The sequence below is a fragment of the Saccostrea cucullata genome, unplaced genomic scaffold (assembly GCF_032062105.1).
Source record: "Saccostrea cucullata isolate Sc308-1 unplaced genomic scaffold, CSIRO_AGI_Scuc_v1 ctg6863, whole genome shotgun sequence".
Taxonomy (NCBI): Eukaryota; Metazoa; Mollusca; class Bivalvia; order Ostreida; family Ostreidae; genus Saccostrea; species Saccostrea cuccullata.
In genome coordinates this window covers 1-21819 of record NW_026928555.1, presented here as the reverse complement: position 1 = coordinate 21819, position 21819 = coordinate 1, and the positions used below count along the sequence as shown (strand labels likewise).

Here is a 21819-nt window from a genome sequence, read left to right as displayed (position 1 = left end):
GGGATTCAAGTTGTTCAAATGAAGGGCCACGCCCTTTCCAAGGGGAGATAATTATGAATTAGAGAAATTTTAATGGCATTTTTAAAAAATCTTCTCCTTAAGAACCACTGGGCCAGGAAAGATGAAACTCATATGGAATCATCCTCAGGTAGTGTAGATTCAAATTTGTTCAAATTATGACCCCTGGGGCTAGGGTGGGGCCAAAATGGCCGATCAAAGTTTTACATAGAATATATAGGAAAAATCTTTAAAAATCTTCTTCTCAAGAACCACTGGGCCAGGAAAGATGAAACTCAGTTGGAATCATCCTCAGATAGTGTAGATTCAAGTTTGTTCAAGTCATGACCCCCGGGGCTAGGGTGGGGCCAAAATGGCCGATCAAAGTTTTACATTGGAATATATAGGAAAAATCTTTAAAAATCTTCTTCTCAAGTACCACAGGGCCAGGAAAGATGAAACTCATGTGGTATCATCCTCAGGTAGTGTAAGTTCAAGTTTCTTCAAATCATAACCCCCAGGGGTAGAGTGGGGCCAAAATGGCCGATCAAAGTTTTACATAGGAATGTAAAGGAAAAATCTTTAAAAATCTTCTTCTCAAGAACCACTGGGCCAGGAAAGATGAAACTCAGTTGGAATCATCCTTAGGTAATGTAGATTCGAGTTTGTTTAAATCAAGACCCCCGGGGGTAGGGTGGGGCCAAAATGGCCGATCAAAGTTTTACATAGGAATGTATAGGAAAAATATTAAAAATCTTCTTCTCAAGAACCATTGAGACATGAAAGATTAAACTCATGTGAAATTAACCTCAGGTAGTGTTTATTCAAGTTTGTTCAAATCATAACCCCTGGGGGCAAGGGTGGGGCCAAAATGGCCAATCAAAGTTTTACATAGGAATATATAGGAAAAATCTTTAAAAATCATCTTCTCAAGAACCATTGAGACAGGAAAGATTAAACTCGTGTGAAATTAACCACAGGTAGTGTAGATTCAAGTTTGTTCAAATCATGACCCCCGGGGGTAGGGTGGGGCCAAAATGGCCGATCAAAGTTTAACATAGATATATATATATCGAAACCTTTTAAAATCTTCTTTTCAAGTACTTCAAAGCCATGATTAGTGATATTTATATGGAATCATTCTCAGGTAGTGTAGATTCTAGTTTGTTCAAATCATGACCCCGTGGGGGTTCAAATTCAAGGCCCCCCCCACCTCAGTAAACTTTCAGTTCTGATCTGATATGTGCTTATCCTAGCAAATTGCTCAGGTGAGCGACGTGGCCCCGGCCCTGGTCCTCTTGTTTCTTACAACTATTGTGATGACTTGCACCACATAAACCTACACATGGAGTCTGTCTCAATAAAATAAAACAAACATGTACAAATACAATTTCAAATTCATTGCCCCAACCGAAAAACAAAATCTTGCCAATTGTCTAAACACTTTCTAACAACCAAAGCATAATGTTATATCAATTGTCTTACTTCACAACCAAACAAAATTCCTACTTGTTTCAAACCTTATACTTTACGCAATGTTCGGTGTAAAAAGAATTTGACCTTAACTTATAAAACAAGCAAATTCAAAGAATTTTGGTCCCCAGCTTTCGGTACCTTTATTGTTGAGATGTTATTTTTTATGTCGTATTGTGTGTAATATTAACACCTGATCCTATGTCATTTATTCAGAAATTATCATTGAAGTTGATATCTTTTTTTTTAAAAAATAAGGCCAATCATGAAGGTCAAGGTCAAGAGTTAAGAAATCATAGCATGCTCGGAATTATCTTGTCACAGGTAATGCACATGTCATGTATGAAAGTCCTATCTCTTCTCAATATAAGGAACAAGATGTGTTTTGTGAATCTCTGATGAACCCGTATGGCAACATAACGGAGGTATTTTTTTTTTAAATGTGAATTAAATATATTATTACCCAAAGTAGGGTTTTTCTCACAAGAAATACAATTGTGAAATACTAAATCCCTAGCATCACCTCTTCAAAAGTTATAGTTGAGGATAAATTAAAGGTAGGTCAAACTCCAAGGTGAAAGGGTCTAATTTATAAGTTTCTTAAGAATGCTCTTGTCACAAGTAATATATATGTGAAGGATGAAAACCAAAAGTTATGATCAAGGTTTTTGAAAAGACGGTCAACTCCAAAGTCAAGGTCAAAGGGTAAAAGTTCTTGGTATCCAGTGAAAGATCTCCTCACAAGGATGACATATGTGAAGTAAAAAAGCCCTAGCCCTTACCATTCAAAAGATATGGTCAAGGTTAAAGTTTTTTCATAAGTATGTATATCTACAAGGTCAAGGTCAGAGTTATTGGTATCCAATGAAAGGTCTTGCCAAAAAAAAAGTACAAATGTGAAATATGAAAGTCCTAGTATCTACTGTTCAAAAGTTGTGACCAAGGTTACATTTTTTAAATAGTAGTTTAAACTCCAAGGTCAAAGGGTCAAAGTTCTTTGTATCCAATGAAAGGTCTTTTCACAAGGATACCATATATGAAGTATAAAAGCCCTAGCCCTTACCATTTAAAGTTATGGTCAAGGTTAAAGTTTTTTCTTAAGTACTCCAAGGTCAAAGTCAAAAAATCAAAGTTGTTGGTATCCAATGAAAGGTTTTCCTACAAAAAAATATATTTCAAATATGAAAGTCTTAGTTTTAAACATTCTAAAGTTCATAGCTCCACTAAATCAAAAGTTATGGGCAAGGTTAAAGTTTTTGTGACGGACGGACAGCTAGAAAGACTTACGGACAGACGAATGAAATTTAATATCCCCTCGCTTTCGAGAAAGCGGTGGACAATAAAGGATTTGTGAATGAATAATATTTGACGGATGGATATACTATTATGTTTATTGAAAGTGGTATTTTGTAATTTTAATTAGCAAAATCCAAAGAATTTTGGTCCCCCAATTTCGGAGTCTTTGTGGATGAGATGTTATTTTTATGACATATTGTGTCTAATATGAACACCCTATCATATGTCATTTATTAAGAAATTATCATTAAAATTGATTTTCTTAAAAAATAAGTTCAATTGTGAAGGTAAAGGTCAAGTGGTAAGAAATCATAGAACACTCCTTAATATCTTGTCACAGGTTATGCACATGTCAAATATGTTGATATGAAAACCCTATCTCTGTTCAATATAAGGAACAAGATGTGTTTGTGATGACCCCGTATGGCAGCATAACGAAGATTAAACTTTTCTTAAATGCAAATTAAATACATTATTACCCAAACTTGGGTTTTTCTCACAAGAAATATAATTGATTGATTGTATATTGTTTAACGTACCTCTCGAGAATTTTTCACTCATATGGAGACGCCACCACTTGCCGGTGGACGGCTACAAATTTTGTCCTATACTCGGCATTCGCGGCCATTGCGCGGCGAGGGGTGTTTTTCGTGCCAGCACCTACTGCGATACGTGGCCTCGGTTTATACGGTCTTATCCGAAGGACCGGTCTCCAAGTCGCACAATGGGATTCCAACCCGCGACGTAAGGATTGACTCCTTACTTCGCGACTCTAGAGCAGACGCTCTAACCACTGCGCCACGCGAACGACCTCACAAGAAATACGATTGTGAAATACAAAATCCATAGCACCTCCTCTTCAAAAGTTATAGTTGAGAATAAATTTTTAAAAGGTAGGCCAAACTCCAAGGTGAAAGGGCCTGAGATGTTGATTCTTAAGAAAGGTCTTGTCACAAGTAATACATATGTGAAGGTGATAACCTTAACTCTAACCGTTCAAAAGTCAAGGCCAAGGATAAAGATTTTTTAAAAGTAGTTCAACTCCATAGTCAAGGTGAAAAGGTAAAGGTTCTTGGTATACATTAAAAGTCTTCTCACAAGGAATACATATGTGAAGTATAAAAGCCCTTGCTCTTACCATTCAAAAGTTATGGTCTAGGATATAGTTTTTTCATAAGTTCGTCAATCTCCAAGGTCAAGTTCAAAACGTCAATGGTGTTGGTATCCAATGAAAGGTCTTGCCACAAAGAATATATATGTGAAATATGAAAGTCCTAGTATCTACTGCTCAAAGTTGTGGCCAGGGTTTAAGTTTTTTAAAAAGTAGTTAAAGTTCCAAGGTCAATGGGTCAAAGTTCTTGGTATCCAATGATTCTCACAAGGATTAAATATGTTGAGTACGAAAGCCCTAACCCTTACCGTGAAAAAGTTGTGGTCAAGGTTAAAGTTTTTATAAGTACGCAAAACTCAAAGGTCAAAAGGTCAAAGTTGTTGGTATCCAATGAAAGGACTTGCCACAAAGAATACATATATGAAATATGGAAATCCTACTATCTACCGTTCAAAGATGTGGCCAAGGTTAAAGTTTTAAAAAGTAGTTAAAACTCCAAGGTCAAGGTCAAAAGGTCAAAGTTCTTGGTATCCAATGAAAGGTTTTTTCACAAAGAATACATATGTTAAGTACGAAAGCCCTAACCCTTACCGTGCAAAAGTTGTGGTCAAAGTTAAAGTTTTTTTTAAGTACGTAAATCTCAAAGGTCAAGGTCAAAATGTCAAAGTTGTTGGTATCCGATAAAAGATCTTGCCACAATAAATACATATATGAAATATGGAAGACCTACTATCTACCGTTCAAAAGTTGTGACCAAGGTTAAAGTTTTAAAAAGTAGTTTAACTCCAAAGTCAAGGTCAAAGGGTATCCAATGAAAGTTCTTTTCACAAGAATGACATATTTGAAGTACAAAAGCCTAAAACTTTACAGTTCAAAAGTTATGGTCAAGGTTAAAGTTTTTCATAAGCATGTAGATCTCCTAGGTCAAGGTTAATAGGTCAAGGTTTTTTGTATCCAATAAAAGGTCTTGCCATAAAAATACATGTGTGAAATATGAAAGTCCTAGTATCTACCATTCAAAAGTTATAGCTAGAGTAAAGTTTGGAATTTTTATGTAAAAGTGGGTCAAACTCAAATGTCAAGGTCAGATGTGGTGGTACCAAAAAAAGGTTTTGTCACAAGGGCTGCAGATATGAAATATGAAAGTTATAGCTCCACTAAATAAAAAGTTATGGGCAAAGTTACAGTTTTTGTGACGGACGGACAGCTAGACAGCTAGACGGACAAACGGATTGACGGACACACCAAAGAGATTTAATGTCCCCTCGCTTTCGCGAAAGCGGGGGACAATAATATATGGGGTCCAGTTAGACATCATTATTATCATTGTGTTTTATGGACGACTCTTCATCCAGTGTTGTTTGATTTTGGGTTACCATTAACGCTGATTCTGTGGTCTAAGTAATAACTGGAAACAAAACATAAAATAACACAGAAAAATTACTAAAGGCGAAAAAATCATCATTACAGTTAAGAAATGGTTGTACTTGTGTTTTCCTTTGAATCTTAAAAGTTTTTATTGAAGGTAGTCCGAGCCAAAGGTTCTGAAAATCAGGTATTGCGTGATTGAAAATGACTGAGATGACTCAAAATTCACAAAGTTATGTGTATTTACCTATAGTGTTTCTTAAATAACATCTTTAAAGTTAATCATGAAACATACGGAGATAACGAACAGCATATGAGCTAAAAAAAATTATCAAACAATACAACTTTGAAGCAAAGCAAATATGGACTTCCAAAACATCAGGGGTGGAATCAGGTACCATAGAGAAGTGATCATCTTTTGCCGACTGGTCACACTCGCCGTGTGCACATTGTCATCACCGGAAAATAACGGAAAATTTTTCAACAATTCAGTGTCTAAATTAATATGTTTACGGTGTGACCGTTGGGGCGTGCGCAGTTACGTACTATCATAAACCTATGCATGTACTGCCTATCATTCAAGAATAAGAAAGAAAAAAGAAAACAAAAAGAAATCACTTCCAAAGCATCGGGATACAGATTCAAAATTTCTTGGACGTTTCCGACAAAATCGGAAATACCCTAACCGTTAAAGTGACAAAAGTATGACGTCAGATAAAAAGTTGTGTTGACTTAGGACGCAAACGATATATATTAATGGCATGGAGATTGCATTAAATCGTTGTTTCTATTTTTTTTCTAGTAAGTTGTTGCTATGTTTAATCCACCATGTCCGTGTTGCTATGTACCGCATGGGATTATTTGGAGTTTGGAATTTTTTCACATGGACTCATAAAATTTCTTGGAACAATGTGCAGATGTCAACCTGAATTTCCTCTGTTCGTACACGTTTGTCTATTGAGCTCGCTACACGAGCGGCACTTTGCACCGCCTCGCTGCGCTCGCTATAATCATCCAATTAGTATGTAAAACGTCAGCTAGCTTTTAACTCAATTATTAACTGCATATGCTGACAAAGTCATTGTGTCGACCAAAACTTACAAAATGATGACTATAAACGAGACTGGTGATTTTCTAGTTTCGTCGACTTAAGCTTGCCTATCAATAACCTATTTATCATTTCATAGAACATGATCTTGCTGATCGAATCAATTGAGAGATATAAATCCTGTATACATACTGGTGATTATGTTGAAGGTATATTGCTGCATAAAGAATGGAAGAACTGCGAACAATAGTATTGTTCTCCCGCCTACCTCAAAGTCAATTTTTAAAAGTTAACATATTCGATAATTTTTTTATTTTCTTATAGATAATTGTATGGATTTTCATAAAACAATACTTATTTTGGAAAACAAAGAGAAATACCTCTAAAATTTTGGTAAAACTTGTGTTTTTACTATAGAAATAGTTAGTCGCAAATTCAGTTTATAAATAATGGACTAACAATAAGTGTGGAAGACGTCAGCATTTGACTCAATGAAAAATTATATATCTGTTAAGGTCATGCATTTTATCGACCATAGAATTTACGAAATGATGACTTTAAACGAGACTGCTGAAATCCTTGTTTCATCAACTTGATTGACAATATTTTACCTCATTTTAGAAATTGTTCATCCGTAAATTATGCGTATCGAATCAACTGAGATATATTAATTCCATATGCAGGTGATGAAGGTATATTGCTGCATAAGTAAGGGAAATTGACGATAGAAAAGTTAGTCATCACGTTTATCACTGAGCTTGCTTGTTAGATAATTTGATAAAAGAAACTTCGTAAACAGAAGAGTGTATATATGTTCTGTAGGTGACAAAGTTATGCTTTTAAAATAGGTTATTATATCTTTCTTAATGTTTGTCTAAGCCTAAGAAATAAAAAAAAGAATGGGTTTTTCTTTTATTCCTTCAAAAGAGGATTAAATTATTTTGCAAAATTGTCCTATATAACTTCTCAGAAAAGAAGAAAATGAACCTTTTGTTTACTACTAGAAAATCCTAATGACGGTACCCACTTTGACAAACGTAAGCACTCCTCTCACTGCAGGATACGTCGTTCCAAAAATAAATCATACAACCGAAACTCTAAGCAATCTTCAATTCCTCCGGAATTGTTTGGTTCGTCTGTGAAATACTTGATTATTTTATCAGGTTATACTCGTGGAAAAACATAAATGATACATGTAGTAAATAATGAAATCTGAATCCCAATTTTAAATGTTCCAAATTATGATATTTTACCTTGTATTTAAATGTGTATCGGGTCTAATATATGTATTTCTATATTTAAAGAGTTAACAATTTTAATTGAAGTGTTTCAATTTCAATTTTATTTCGAGTTGAAAATTTTAAGCCATTGACTCATATGCAAACTACGTCAGAAAAAAAACTTAGATATGTCCCAAATTATTCGAATCGTTATATTATGATCTGTCGACACCTATTTAAAAAAAGGGAAGAGGGCTAGTGACAACTAAGTTAATGTAGCAGATTTTCATCAAAACATCTTTAATGTCGCCATTTCATAAATTGAATTCTTCGATTGTTATTATGATGTTGTTAACATGTATAACCTATCTATGGATCCCAATATTTCTTTACGTTTTTCAAACTGTTTGTTTTTTTTCAAATTTCTAAATATTCTGTCTATCTGAACAATATATAGGAATACAGCAGGTTGTGTTTAATCGTCCTAAGTATCTGACGGCCGCCCTAAGACCTAAGAATGGGCTTGAGTACATTCGAAAAATTATTTTCCAATCGTTAATACAAATCATAACATATGCATCGTTGCTGTTGACATACAAAAAAAATACAAAATGTTTTTAAAAATGAAGATAATATTTATTCAAAGTCATGTACATCAAAATGATTTGTTAATTTTTTATAGGAACTTCAAGAGTACTGTGCAACACTATTTCCAAGAAGTGGTGTAAATTAGATGTGGATACTTAAAGATTCCAACGAACTTTTAGACAATTGAAAACATTTTACTCTTACGCCGTAACTAACACCAACACCGACACCAGGGATAAAGAATAAGCTCATCAACACCTGATAGCACCACAGTATCTCATGGATTCGACAGCAAATGTATTCAGGTAAATAATCAGTTGATAAACTCGAAATTAGCAAAATATATATTACCTTTCTCCCAGTATCCCGGCTTAGGAACTGGAGTGTCATCCATCCATGTCCAAAGTCCAGAAGAAGAGGATTTTGAACCTCCAATATAATAGGAACCAACACTTTGATTTAGGTTTTCTGCAATTTGAAAAAAATCTCGAATTAAAATTGTTTTTTTAAGTTCGTCTCCTTCCACTACAAAACATATCCTTTGTAATACAAACGTTTTCATTATAAATACTAGTAGCAGTATTTACTTACTGACGACACAATTCTTATCAAATCTCGACCGAATAATAGCTAAAGATCCACCGGCATCTTCGCATTGCCCAGCTGCTTTATCCCAATTAACTTTCTGTTCTTCAAATGTATATGCAATTCCGTTTTCTGAACACGTCTCCCAAGAGCAGAAAACTTCAGATATGGAGTAAATACCTGAAAATGAAATTAAAATGTAAAAGAGGGAGTAAAAATAAAAGAGATAGAATCGAAAGAGAGAATTTTGTGATAAATGAAAACGATAATACAAACCAGTCAAAAAAAATAACATCGTGTGTTGGATTTTTGGCATGATCTTAAGAACTGGGTAACTCCTAAAACATATTCTATATTCGATGAACTGTAATGATGTATGTTTTATTTAAAGACAAATCAGGTTTTTTTTGCGCTTGAATTTTATCGAAACGTTGGCGTTCATTTCTTCCGCATTTACAGTAAATTGTAGTTGGTAAGCAGTAAATACAGGTATTGTTTTGCTCTTACACAATCTCTGAATACCAGTACTTTACGTGTTTAGCTTTTCCTTGTATAGTCGCTAACTTTTTTGATACAACAAGGAATGTTTTTGAAGAAAAAGGAATGAATTTAGTCGTATCTTAAATATATATAATAATATATAGGATTATCTGTGACTTGATGTCAATTTCAATTATCATTTGCAGTTCAGATTAGAGAAGGAGGATCGCACACTGCAATATTCTCTGGGCAGCGTAATACTGTAAGTCGTCCAAATTCAAAGACGCTTAAACTTTGCGATTTATTAAAAAGTAACAATCGCAAAGGTTTTATTTTCACGCTGCAAGAAATAATTATGAGATTTATATAAACATTGAAACGTTTTTTTAATCAATGAAAGCATTCACGGTGGGTTTAATTTCGCGAGAAATGATAAATCGCGAACAAAGTGAAATGAAAATTAGTTTGATTTTGTCGTTCTACAATGTACAAACGATTTGTATCAGAAAATTAAATGGCAAAATGCACACTCCTTTTACACTAAATAAGAAATGATAAAAGAGTTCAACAGATTATATAAACGTAAAGTATGTTTCCAGCAGACAACAATGTCGTCCTTGTTTGTAGGATCTTTCTTAAACTGTATTTGAGAAGAAGTTATTTTTTATTCTTCGTGGAAATCTAACATTTACTCACAGTTCTCTTTCTAAGGAAAAAAAATTATTACTTTGTTTATATTTTTGAACATACCAGTTAAACAAGAAGAGTCTTTCTTTCTTTATAGAATTCTAAACTTAAGGTACATTGATACTCTGATATGAGAGATAACTCTAAATGACACAAATGTCTATTATTCCTTTATAAATTTGTCAAGTTTAAATGCCTTTTTTGTCAAATTTTACCCTGCAAGCCATGTTATAGTTGCTTGTATTTTATTCAGCGTATACATTTCCTTTGAAAAATCATAGTTATAGAAAAAATTCATATGAGTGAGCAGAGGGTTTATGAACCTTAAAAAACAACTCTATAAAACAAGGAAACATTGAGTCAAGCTAATGCTCTACCAAGCTCTTACCTTAACTCTAAGGAATAACTATTGCTGTAAACTACAAACTTCTGACGTATTTAAATTACACTCCGTATGCAGGTGATGAAGGTATATTGCTGCATAAGTAAGGGAAGTTGACGATAGAAAAGTTAAAGTCGTCACGTTTATCATATAACTTGGTTGTTAGGTTACTATCAAGTAAAATATCCAAGTCTGAAAAAGATGTGTCAGATTCTGTGATATCTTTTATCTCAAGCTCTCATGGATATATCGCATGGACGTAGGAATGGAAATTACCATTGTTAATTGACAATGCGTCGTCGATACATCTGAATGTCGAGTTGAAGACCACAGCAAATGTTTTCTTCTTTCACGCATGATTTTGCACAAATCGATCCTGCTTCGTATGAAATCAAAGGTGGGTCCACAAAACCATTTTTAAAATTTACCTATAAACATATTTTCTTAAAAGTGCATAAAATCAATCCCTACGACCTTTCTTCATTTTATATAACAATTCGTCATAATTAATTAAAAACTAGTCTTTTGATATCATAGACAAGTGTTTCTTTGATAAAAATGATAATAATATATAATAATTACTTTGTATGTAGTGTTCGGAGACCTGGTTTTTTAACAAACTGCTGCACCGATTGGTATTAAAAGTGTTTTTTTTATTACCTGACCCTGGTTTTTATATATTCCTATGAGGCAAAATTTATTTTAAATATCAACATAAAAAAGATAACGCTGACTATGACCTTCAATTCGACAATATTTATTGAATCAGCATGTAATTTCTACAATGGGGTTAATTATTGACAAACTAGTTGCTGAAACAAGAATATCAGCAGTCTCATTTAGAGTCATCATTAGCTCACCTGAGCCGAAGGCTCAAGTGAGCTTTTCTGATAAAAATTTGTCCGTTGACTGTCGCTGTCGTTGTCATTGTTGTCATTGGCGTTGTCGAAAACTTTTCACATATTCATCTTCTTCTCAAGAACCACTAGGCCAATTTCAACAAAACTTGCAACAAAGTATCCTTGGATACAAATGAAGTACCACACCCTTTTCCAAGGGGAGATAATTATGAATTTGAGAAAAATTAATGCCATTTTTAAAAAATCTTCTTCTCAAGAACGACTGGACCAGGAAAGAAGAAACTCATGTGGAATCATTCTCAGATAGTTTAGATTCAAGTTTGTTCAAATCATGACCTCCGGGGGTAGGGTGGGGCCAAAATGGCCGACCCAAGTTTTACATAGGAATATATAGGAAAAATCTTTAAAAATCTTCTTCTCAAGAACCACATGGCCAGGAAAGATGAAACTCATGTGGAATCATCCTCAGATAGTTTTGATTCTAGTTTATTCAAATCATGACCCCCGGGGGTAGGGTGGGGCCAAATTGGCCGATCAAAGTTATACATAGGAGTATATAGGAATAATATTTAAAAATCTTTTTCTCAAGAACCACATAGCCAGAAAAGATGAAACTCATGTGGAATCATCCTCAGATAGTGTAGATTCAAGTTTGCTCAAATCATGACCCCCGGGGGTAGGATTGAGCCAAAATGGCCGACCAAAAATTAATTCTCAGGAATATGTAGGGTAGTTCTGCCCTGATTAGTAATATTTATGTATAATTATCCTCAGGTAGTGTAGGTTCTAATTTGTCCAAACCATGATATGTGCTTTTTCCTAGCTGATGTGCTCAGGTGAGCGCTGTGGCCCCTGGGCCTCTTGTTTTTGTAAGTTCTATATATTGTCGATACAATGACCTTGTTAGCAAATACAATTTATCATTATGTCAAATGCTGACTGACTTTATTTATACTAATTGTAAGGCCATTCAATACATACTGAATCGTCAGAATTTTTCCCTGATCATGTCACAAAGCTCATGTTGAGTGTGACCGGTCGGCAGCGATTGCTCACTCCTCCATGGTATGTGATCCCACCACTGATTCCTAGGAGGTCCGTGTTTCTTTTAATTTCAATTTGTCATGTTTCATTTAATGCACATTGATAATGAGCTTGATTCCTGTTCATATCTCCATATTTGATTATTTATATTATGTAATTATTGATGTTTTTATAAGCAAGCCACATATTGTAAACCTTAAATTTGCTATAACACGCTGTTTGGATGAAAATAAGCATTGTATCTACAAGTTAAGTCATAATCATGATCAATTTATTTATATAACTCGAAAAATGAGTTAAAGTAAGTTTTGGCAATTATCTTTAAAGAGCATAACATGAATTTCAATTAAAACAGATTGTTACAAAAGTTGCATGTGAACTAAATCAAATGTAATGGCAATAATAACGAATAGTAACCTTGCTAGAAATTCAATTAATCTTTACACCAACATCTTTATAATATTTTTTTCAGACTTAAGTTAAAACCTTTTTAGGGTTAATAGGTGTGTAGTGTAGGTGTGCGGAACGAAGGTCATTTTGCGCGCAATCGCATGCACGTGCGTGCGCGTGAGTTTACGTTATGATAAAGCGAATCTCAAAGCTCTAGGCTTCCGGGACAGAATCAAAGTATATAACATTAAATTAAGTTAATATGACAATGGATTTAAAAAAAAAAAATGACAGATATTCTCCCCCCCCCCCCCTAAAAATTTTTTCAAAAACATTAAATTATTTTTTTTTAATGTAGAATTGCATTGATTGACTTATTTTAAGTCTTGTATTTATAATGTCATACGATTTTAACGATTTTCAAAAATAAATGGCTGAAAAACCACGGGTTTGTGAAATGTAAAACTGTGACTGCATATTTTAGACTGATCATAATCAAGAACAGCTGTAGAGGAAAATGTTTTTAAAACTTATATTTATATTTAACAAACGTTTTGGAGACAAACAAACCAAATCTACAAAGATCTGTTTGGAACGAAGTTACTAAGTAATTATCTTAAATCAATTTCATGCCAATCTTTATATCTTGTAAAATAATTAGTGTAATCCAGAAAAATTATCATGTCAAACGTCAAATATTATAATGGATGGTTTTTAATATTTTGAACTTTTCATAAATATCACTTAAAGAGGATAATCATCTCTTTTACATGTGTGGGATGGAGAAATTTTCTTCGTTAAATCAAGCATAATATATACATTGACTGTTTATATATGAAGTTTACAGTGCCTATTCCCACGTTGTTTTGAGAGAATGGTCAAGATGCACAGGATGCAGTGTGGAATATTTGTTAGTTCTCTTTTCTTGATTTTTATTACCACGACATATTTCCAGCCCACCATGGGTTAGTCTATATAATTTAAAAGCAAAGTTTATCAAATATATCCAAAGATACTTTTTAATGTTGTGTTCTATAAAATAACAATATTTTCATTTTTTAAAATTTATTGCCACCTGACAAAGACAATATAAATTCAGTTGCTCAAAGAATAAAGAAATAATTAAATGAGAACAAAACAACAAAAAGACACTTAAGACACTCACAGATTTTTTTTTCTAGACACACGTTACGTGATATTAGTCTTTAAAATATCAATTAAGACTAAACGTTAGAAATATTTTTTAAAACTGTGTTACTATTGTTCACAATAAAACGTGTAGGTAATGTTTTGATGAGACGAGATAACGACAATTCTGAATACACAAACGTTACCTTCGTGGAGAAAAGCTGTCTGGATTTATTTTCGTATCCTAAAACGACATTAGACAATACGGACGAGGAAGGGAAATTTTTCCTGGGAGAAAATTTTTTCACCAGTTATTGCAAGTAAGCGTTTAGATAAAAATAATTTTCAGGATAATTATTTTGATCATATCCATAGACCAGTGACAAGAAATACTATTTATATCAATAGCGTATTTGTGGACAGTAGTCTAGCCACACATTTTTCTTCCTTGTAACCATTTTTAATTTTTTGTAATTCAGAATTATATAGGTAAACTGTATACTTTCCTTACCTAAATAAGGATCTAAATAAATTATACATAGAAGATGTACCTTGACCTGTTGCAAGATGTCGCTAAACTGTTTTTAGTATATACTTTCAACGTATTTTAATATACATATATCTTTACTTTTTTCCAAATTCTCATGACATCTCTTCTTTTCCTTTCTGATGGGACATTTTTAATTTCAAACTGTTTCTCTGATGTATGAATTTCTTTCTTTTTCTTTTACCACAAATGAAAATAAAATATTACTGAACTGAAACATGCAGGACAGAATATGAATTTTACCGGGCAGCAGTTTTTACATATTATGAAGAATTATTTGATTTCTTCACATCTTTTATCAGTAGTCAATTCGACTTCTTGATAAAGTCATCGTTCAAAAATGTCGTGTTTTTTCATTCATGGATATCTCATTTTTCTATTAATAAATACTTTGATTCATGACCTAATAATTATCATTTACCCGGCATTATTGAAAGATACACTCAGGAACTCCTTGATTGTGGAGAAGAACTTGGCAACGACCCAGAATGTGCATACGAGAGAGATTATCTTGCCATTTTTACAACCCCAGAAACAAGCCTTTGTATAAATCCTATATACCCAAGTAAGTTTTTGGTCATGATGAGACAGATTTTTTTCCCAAGAATTTTATTTTCCTCTATTGCAGCGATGGTTGATAAAATTCTCCCTCTTTCGTTGCAGTGATGCAAGACTTGCGACCATGTCTTAACAGTATATACTTGAAACTTGATAACTACTCAAAGATATTGCGACCCCTGATGAAATCTGTCGTGGACCACGAAATCACAACGGATGTGTCCAAAGAATCTTTCTGCACGTAAGTTTAAGCCGCACGTTTATTATAAGAATGTGTTAAAGCGTTTCAGTAATTTAATAATTTTTATCTTTTAGGGAAAAAATCTAAACTTAACCATCCATTTACCTAAAAACTTAAAAATTGAAAAAAGATATTAATACAGTTATTTTATGCCAAACGATAACAAAGCCTAACTTCAAAAAACTTTTAAAGTTATATTGCCATGTAATATTAAATATAGTGGATTTGGAAGAGTCAATCTCTGACAAAAATCACAGCTGAGTATTTACCTAAATCAGTGGTGTCAGTCGAAAAGCTTGGGCAAGCTTCAAATTTGTGTTGTTTGAATAGATTTTTTGAGCTCGTTTGTTTTTACTGTATTTTTCATTGTAAATGACACGGAAAAGATGGACAACTGAACAGAATATTAAAATGAATGATAACGTATTATTTTAGAGGAGCATTTGTTGCTAATGATTATTGTAAGTCCTTTGTCATTTGACTTCTTGTTGAATCATTGAACTCTTGTGAATGGAAAAATGTTGCATGGAAAGAGCAGACAATTTTTCATTAATGACAAAATGAAGGATTATGAATTCAATGTTTCTAATATGAGCTTTTTATTTTTGGGATAAATGTTTTCCCAAAAACATCTAAGCGAAAATGCTTCTGAATTTGTAATATTTTTATTGTTTAGAACATATGATCAGATTTTGGATGAAACAGTCGAAGAATTCAGAAGATGTCCTGACAGCAACTTTCAGTGGACACCACAGAAAATCAAACTTCTTCGGAAAAATTACTATCCAATTGTAACTGCTAAAATCCCTCCTTTCGAATGCAACGATTCTGATTCTTGAAAACTCACAAGAGAATTTAAATATCTTTAAATAAATAAAATCAATATACTTGAGAATTATGCATTGTTTTATAACTTTTCATTTTTCCTGTGATTTCACCTGAAGCAAAAGTAAATACCTCTTGCTTTCATTCAGCTTTTCACATACAGGCATACGGAATAAGAATATTAAGAGTCTCGCTTGAAGTTAGCATTCAACAATTAATTAAGATGGCCTTTACAATAATCGTGTCAGGAAATAAAATCTATCAATAAATCAAATGCTAACCAAAGTAATATTTATACTGATTGTTAGATCTTTTTTTCATATTGAATTTTCTAGATATTATTTTCGTTTTGCCTATTAAAACAAGAAGCACACGGTGGGTGTGACTTGCCAGCACGAGATCCCACCTCTAATGTTTTAGAATGTCTTATTTGCTTTGATCCTTTACTTTAACCTTCGAAATTGAATACTGATTGCAGTTTTCATATTTGATTTACATGTTATGTAAGTATTGATGATATTGTCAACAAGTAAAGTAAATCTGAAAGTTTTAATTACAAGTTATCTGGATGTAATGAAGCATTCTTTATCTGCACGTTAAAATTATTTTCGATTTATTTAGGTAGATTGGAAAATTCGTCTAATTATAGTAAGCATTAACAATTATTTGGAAAGAGCTGTATAAAATATATACATATTCAAGTTGCGTTGTAATTCAAAACTGATTAAATTGTTAGACATTATATTTATTCGAATCCTTTACTACTAGATGTCCCGTACATTTTGTAAATACATGCTCAATACATAGCGCTTAGGGGGGTTGTGATCTGTCATCAGGGGATTCTCTAACCTCCTAAACATCTTATCCTATCTTCATGGTTCCATGTTTTACAATTTTGTTCTCATATTTGTATAGTAATAGAAGTTTTGAGATCGATGATTTTTGATTTCATCAAATTTTTCATTTCTTACAAACACGGTTGAAAATAGGCAACATCAATTTAAAGGATTGAAAAAAATAGAAATGTTGTCTCAATCAAATAATGACTTTTTGAAATTTATGAAAAAACAAAGTTATGTATCAAATAGAACAATAGTATATTAACTAAGTCTCTAACAGAGAAAACTCAGTTTTTAAAGCTTTTATCGTGACAGGTGATATTTTTATGTTCATGAAATCATAGATCTTGTTCTTTTGCCAAGCACGTTCACAGGGCTGTGTTGTTTCTATAGCTGCCTTTGAAGGAAATTCCCTGGAAATATCAAATTTCTCAATTAAATCAGTTTCAAAGTGGCGAAGATTTACCGAGATGACATATATTTCAATTTGTTTTCTGTAATATACCTCCCAGTTTCAAAATCAATCAAAAAGAAAAAAATATAATTGTATATTTCAACACAAAAAAATCGATATATAACAGTTTATCGTGTAGAATGTCAAGAAAAGCCATGTTAGTTTTTTAGTTTTTTACACGTTACTCTCAAATGACTAAAAATGCTTCTCATTTCTTTGAGAAAATAAACTTTCACCGACATTTTTGTTTTGCTAATGTATACATATGATGAAACTCACTTTAGAGAGTGATGAAAACTCCTTCGTGTTCACAGAGAGCTGATTACTGCTCAGTAATGAATAAAGTCTACCTCTCCAACTTTCTGAATCATTTCTGTGGATACTTTCACTAAGTAACTTTCTGATCTGTAGCATTACATAAACACGATTTTTACACATCAATCAATTAAATCCATTTTAAATAAGAGATAAAAATCCAAAAGCAGATTCAAGTCGACATCTTCTAAATTATAAACATGCTTGTGTCTTTATAAAAACTGATTTTCTTTACCTATTCTTGCTAAAATTTGAGTAACAAGGAAAAAAAGAACATAGGTTTGTTGATCATTGCCCCTACCTTTTTGCTAAGAAGGCATTTTGAGATGAAAATGAAAAGCCCCTTAAAAGAAAAACACATAAAAGTATTATATAAAGCATTTCTCATAGAAAGACGATGCATAGATTAAACACTAATAATTGAAACTGAATAGATACCTGAAAGGAGTTTAATAAAGCAAATATATACTGAAAGACGATCACATCCTCATTAATGGACAAGAGGCCAAACAACCACGTGACACCCAGAACAGGTAACAGGGTACAGATGGACTTTATTCCTGCTCTGAAAAAAAAGTTCTTCAATTTTTCTTATATTTGAGAATGTATTATAATGTAATATTTTTACATGCTTCTTATATTATTTTTTTTTCTCATTTTCAAATTTGGTCAAGTTGTCACATGAAGATACAAAACGATTTGATCGCTTAATAAAAGAGAAAAAATACTTTTTACTGTACTTAGGTTAGAGACTTTTAAAAGCTAACAAAGTTCTAATTTGTTTGTAAAATCATACTTCCGTCCCTCATTATTGATTTAACTTACATTTTAAAATTTCTTCAATTCTTTGATTGTGTAAAAATGATAACTAAATTCATCACTCTATAATAATTTGAGGGGCAGAAAGGAAGAAATTTTCATACGCCACCATTCCGCCAAAAATATAGTCCCTGCTAGTTTTCAGACGCGGTTTATGATTTCTAGTAAAAGTTGTACAATTGTGATGAGTAAAATAATATGCTCTTTAAAATCTCTTACACCTAAATATATAAGGCATATAAGCATGTACTTTGAATATTTCATCTTCGCAGAAACCATAGAAGAATTATACCTTAAAGAAAACATTTTCGACCATTTTTTTAAGTTCAAATGAATTAAGGAAATCTACACGGGCCTTATAGGTCACCTGAGTATCATATAACATTTTTCCAGCGATTGCATTTGGTTCGAGTTTTAATTCAAAAGCCATGAAATTCACAAATTTTGAAAGAGGCACCATTGCTTATCAAAGAGCAGATTTCAAAGCATTAATTTATTTTTAGTCAAAGTACCCTCCTGGTACCGCTGACCCAGCAGCCCTGAAATTATCTATTTTGAAAGAGGCCCCTTTATTCATCATAAGACCAGCATTTTTTTTTTATTTTTTGGTTTAGTTATGAACACGAGAATGAAAAAGTCCTGAGGCAGAAGGAAATTATTTTTTTTTTTTTTTTGATAAATCAATTATCAACATTTGTACATTCTTTTTTATGCTATCCTAATAGGCTCCTTACCACTGGACACATAATGCTTACAAATAGGAAAGTAGAACATTTAATTCCTTATTTCATCATCTGCCAGTTTGGGCCAGTTATATAAATTTTGTGATGTTGATCAAAATATATTTTAAAAAATCAATTCTTTAAAAGTCTTTCAATATATCTTCATTTTTTTATATGTGTTAGGTGAATGTGTAGACATTGTTCTAAAATATACTTGATGCCTAAAATTATAATTCCTATCATAAAACAGACAGGGGGTATTGCGGAGTAGGATGAACATTTTTTTTCAATTAAGTGTAAAATAATTTTTCTGGCTGATACAAATGATACTACATGCCTGTATATATTTGTATATTTGTATTTGTATATACATGTATATGTTCCTGCTTTTTTAATAGTTGTTTATTTCTTCAAGTTACTGTTTATTTCTTCCTTAAATAGACTTAACTTCTCCCATAGTCTTATTCATTACATCTGATGCATGAGCAAACCTTTTCTGAAGAATAATGCTTATACTGTAACAGAGGCCTAAACAATGTCGCTGGCAATATGCAATAGCTACCATGGGCAATTTAACACCTGTGGGAGGAAAATAATTTACAGACAGATAATTTTGAAACGAATACATAATTATCTCACCAGCATGTCATTGTGCAACAAAGTCGTCAGTATTTTATTTGTCCTTTGAACGGGTGAAACGCTTTGAATGGCACTCTTATCGATGAATTTTACACTAAACCAAGCTATCTTCGCAGATCTAGGCATTCTAGCTTTATTTACCCGCCGTTTCATCTTAAACCGGAAGTGCGAGTTCGTAAATTTGAAATCTCGATCCCGACTCAAATTTGAAATCCGAAAAAATTATTTTTTTCCCGAAAATTCAAAACCTTGAGCGGAGGGTTTGTAAAACTGAAAATAAAATAAATCCTGGCCTAAAATATGTAATTAGATCATTAGCATATTAACCAGGAGCAAAGGATAAGATGTTCAAAGAATTCATGAATTTCACTATATAATCATTAGAGCCCCACCCTAAAACAAGAACCCCTGACTCAGGGGCTCTGAAATTCACAATTTTGGTAGAGGCCACCTTATTCAACATTACTATGTATTTGGTTACTTTATTTAATGCCCATGAGCAGAGAAGAAGATTCTCAAAGAATATATGCATTTTCACTATGTAATCAATTTTGCCCCGCCCTAGCACTAGAACCCCTGACCCTGGGGCCATGAATTTCACAATTTTGGTAGAGGCCACCTTATTCAACATAACTATGTACTTTGTTAGTTTCTTTAATGCCCATGAGCAGAGAAGAAGATTCTCAAAGAATATATGCATTTTCACTATAAAATAAATTTAGCCCTGCCCTAGCACAAAACACCTGATCAAGGGGCATAATTTCACAATTTTGGTAGAGGACTCAATGCTGATTACAATCATGCAAACAGTTTGATTGCTTGTGGTCCAGGAGTAAAGAAGAAGATTTTTAAAGATTTCATTAATTTAACAGGATTTTGCCCCACCCCTCAGGCCCCAGGGGGGCGGGGACCATGAAATTCACAATTTTTGTTCCCCTTCATCCATAAATGCTTTGTGGCAAATTTGGTAGAAATTGATTGAGTGGTTGCAGAGAGGAAGCTGAAAATGTTCAAATGTTAACGCACGGCGCACGACGGACGCCAATAGATAGCAATAGGTCACCTGAGTAAAACTAAAAATCCAAACTGACTTACAATATCCTGTTGTTCCTCTTATCCTGTGGTGAGTATCCCATGGAGCAAAGAGTCACTGCGAGGATAATAACAATACCAATATTGATCTGCAATAAGTAGAAAATAAAATAAGTTTTATTTGCTTTACCCTCTGTTAGTACGGTAGACTTTCCCTGACAAAATACCATAATTAACTATAATCTACTTAAGTTAACTCTAGTTTACTAGAGTTATAACTTTGACACTTGGATTTACAATAGTGATAACTTTGATACCTTGATTTGCTGAAGTTGTCACTGTGAAAACTGATTTTTCACAGTGATCACTATGGAAAATTTGGTTTTCGGAGTTATAACTTTTAAAACTGTGCTTTACTATAGTAGTAAAGACACTATAGTAGTAAAGACACTATAGTGATCGCTTTGACGCTTTGATTTACTATTTTGATAACTATGACACATAAATTTTCTTAAGTTAACTATATTTAACTATAGCAAACTATAATTTACTATAGTATTTTTTGGTAGAATGTCTTTGACAAAATATAAGCTTTATTGTTTTATGATTGGTAATCTTTATATTTTACCAGGACAATACAAGCTACGGGTCCAATAAAGCCGTACAAAGCTCCACTATCAAATGATAACCAGCAACTGTAAAGAAAAACCTAAAAACACTATCGATGCAATTGCTTTAAATGTCTTATGAAATCGTATACCAAATTAGTAATAATACTTTTAAGGATATAAATGCTATGTTAACCTCGATTTTGAATGGTAGTCTTTGTTCAAGGAAAATACAACTCCAATGGTTGCTGCGGTTATAGATACTGGTAAAACTGAAATATAGCGAGGTTTTTATCCTGATGTTTACAGTTCAAAAACTTTTCATGAACAATTTCATTAAAATGTCTTTTTTACTCACCACCAACAATTCCCCAAACGATTTTATTGAAGAAATTGACTTTACTTTGAAATGTTGTTGCTTTGGAAAACGATATTTTGACTAAAGAGATGCTACTAAAATAGTACAACCCAAGGGCCAGCATCAGGAAGAAAATCAATAAAAACAGATACTGTAATAAAGCTGTGATCACGATACATATGACCTGAAAAATAAACCAAAAATC

General features: G+C 32.9%; 3 protein-coding genes across 3 annotated transcripts; 1 reads left to right on the top strand and 2 right to left on the bottom strand.

Annotated features, from left to right (window-relative positions):
• Positions 1–7185: 7185 nt before the first annotated feature.
• Positions 7186–9110, bottom strand: LOC134277944 (CD209 antigen-like protein E). Its single transcript, XM_062760252.1, has 4 exons — positions 8963–9110; positions 8693–8866; positions 8453–8569; positions 7186–7429 (listed from the first exon to the last, which is right to left on the bottom strand). Exons 1-4 carry the CDS (start codon positions 9000–9002, stop codon positions 7344–7346), a joined length of 417 nt encoding a protein of 138 aa, XP_062616236.1. The 5' UTR covers positions 9003–9110; the 3' UTR covers positions 7186–7343.
• On the top strand, positions 8226–15898 carry LOC134277942 (uncharacterized). The gene is made up of 6 exons (XM_062760249.1): positions 8226–8406; positions 13370–13494; positions 13812–13977; positions 14642–14769; positions 14868–15003; positions 15680–15898. The coding sequence occupies exons 1-6, from the start codon at positions 8381–8383 to the stop codon at positions 15840–15842; spliced, it is 744 nt and encodes a 247-aa protein (XP_062616233.1). The 5' UTR covers positions 8226–8380; the 3' UTR covers positions 15843–15898.
• A 956-nt stretch (positions 15899–16854) lies between these two features.
• On the bottom strand, positions 16855–21813 carry LOC134277943 (adhesion G-protein coupled receptor D1-like). The gene is made up of 8 exons (XM_062760250.1): positions 21615–21813; positions 21453–21528; positions 21277–21343; positions 20712–20797; positions 17875–18001; positions 17738–17779; positions 17401–17526; positions 16855–17080 (listed from the first exon to the last, which is right to left on the bottom strand). Exons 1-8 carry the CDS (start codon positions 21736–21738, stop codon positions 17036–17038), a joined length of 693 nt encoding a protein of 230 aa, XP_062616234.1. The 5' UTR covers positions 21739–21813; the 3' UTR covers positions 16855–17035.
• Between the last annotated feature and the right edge of the window lie 6 nt (positions 21814–21819).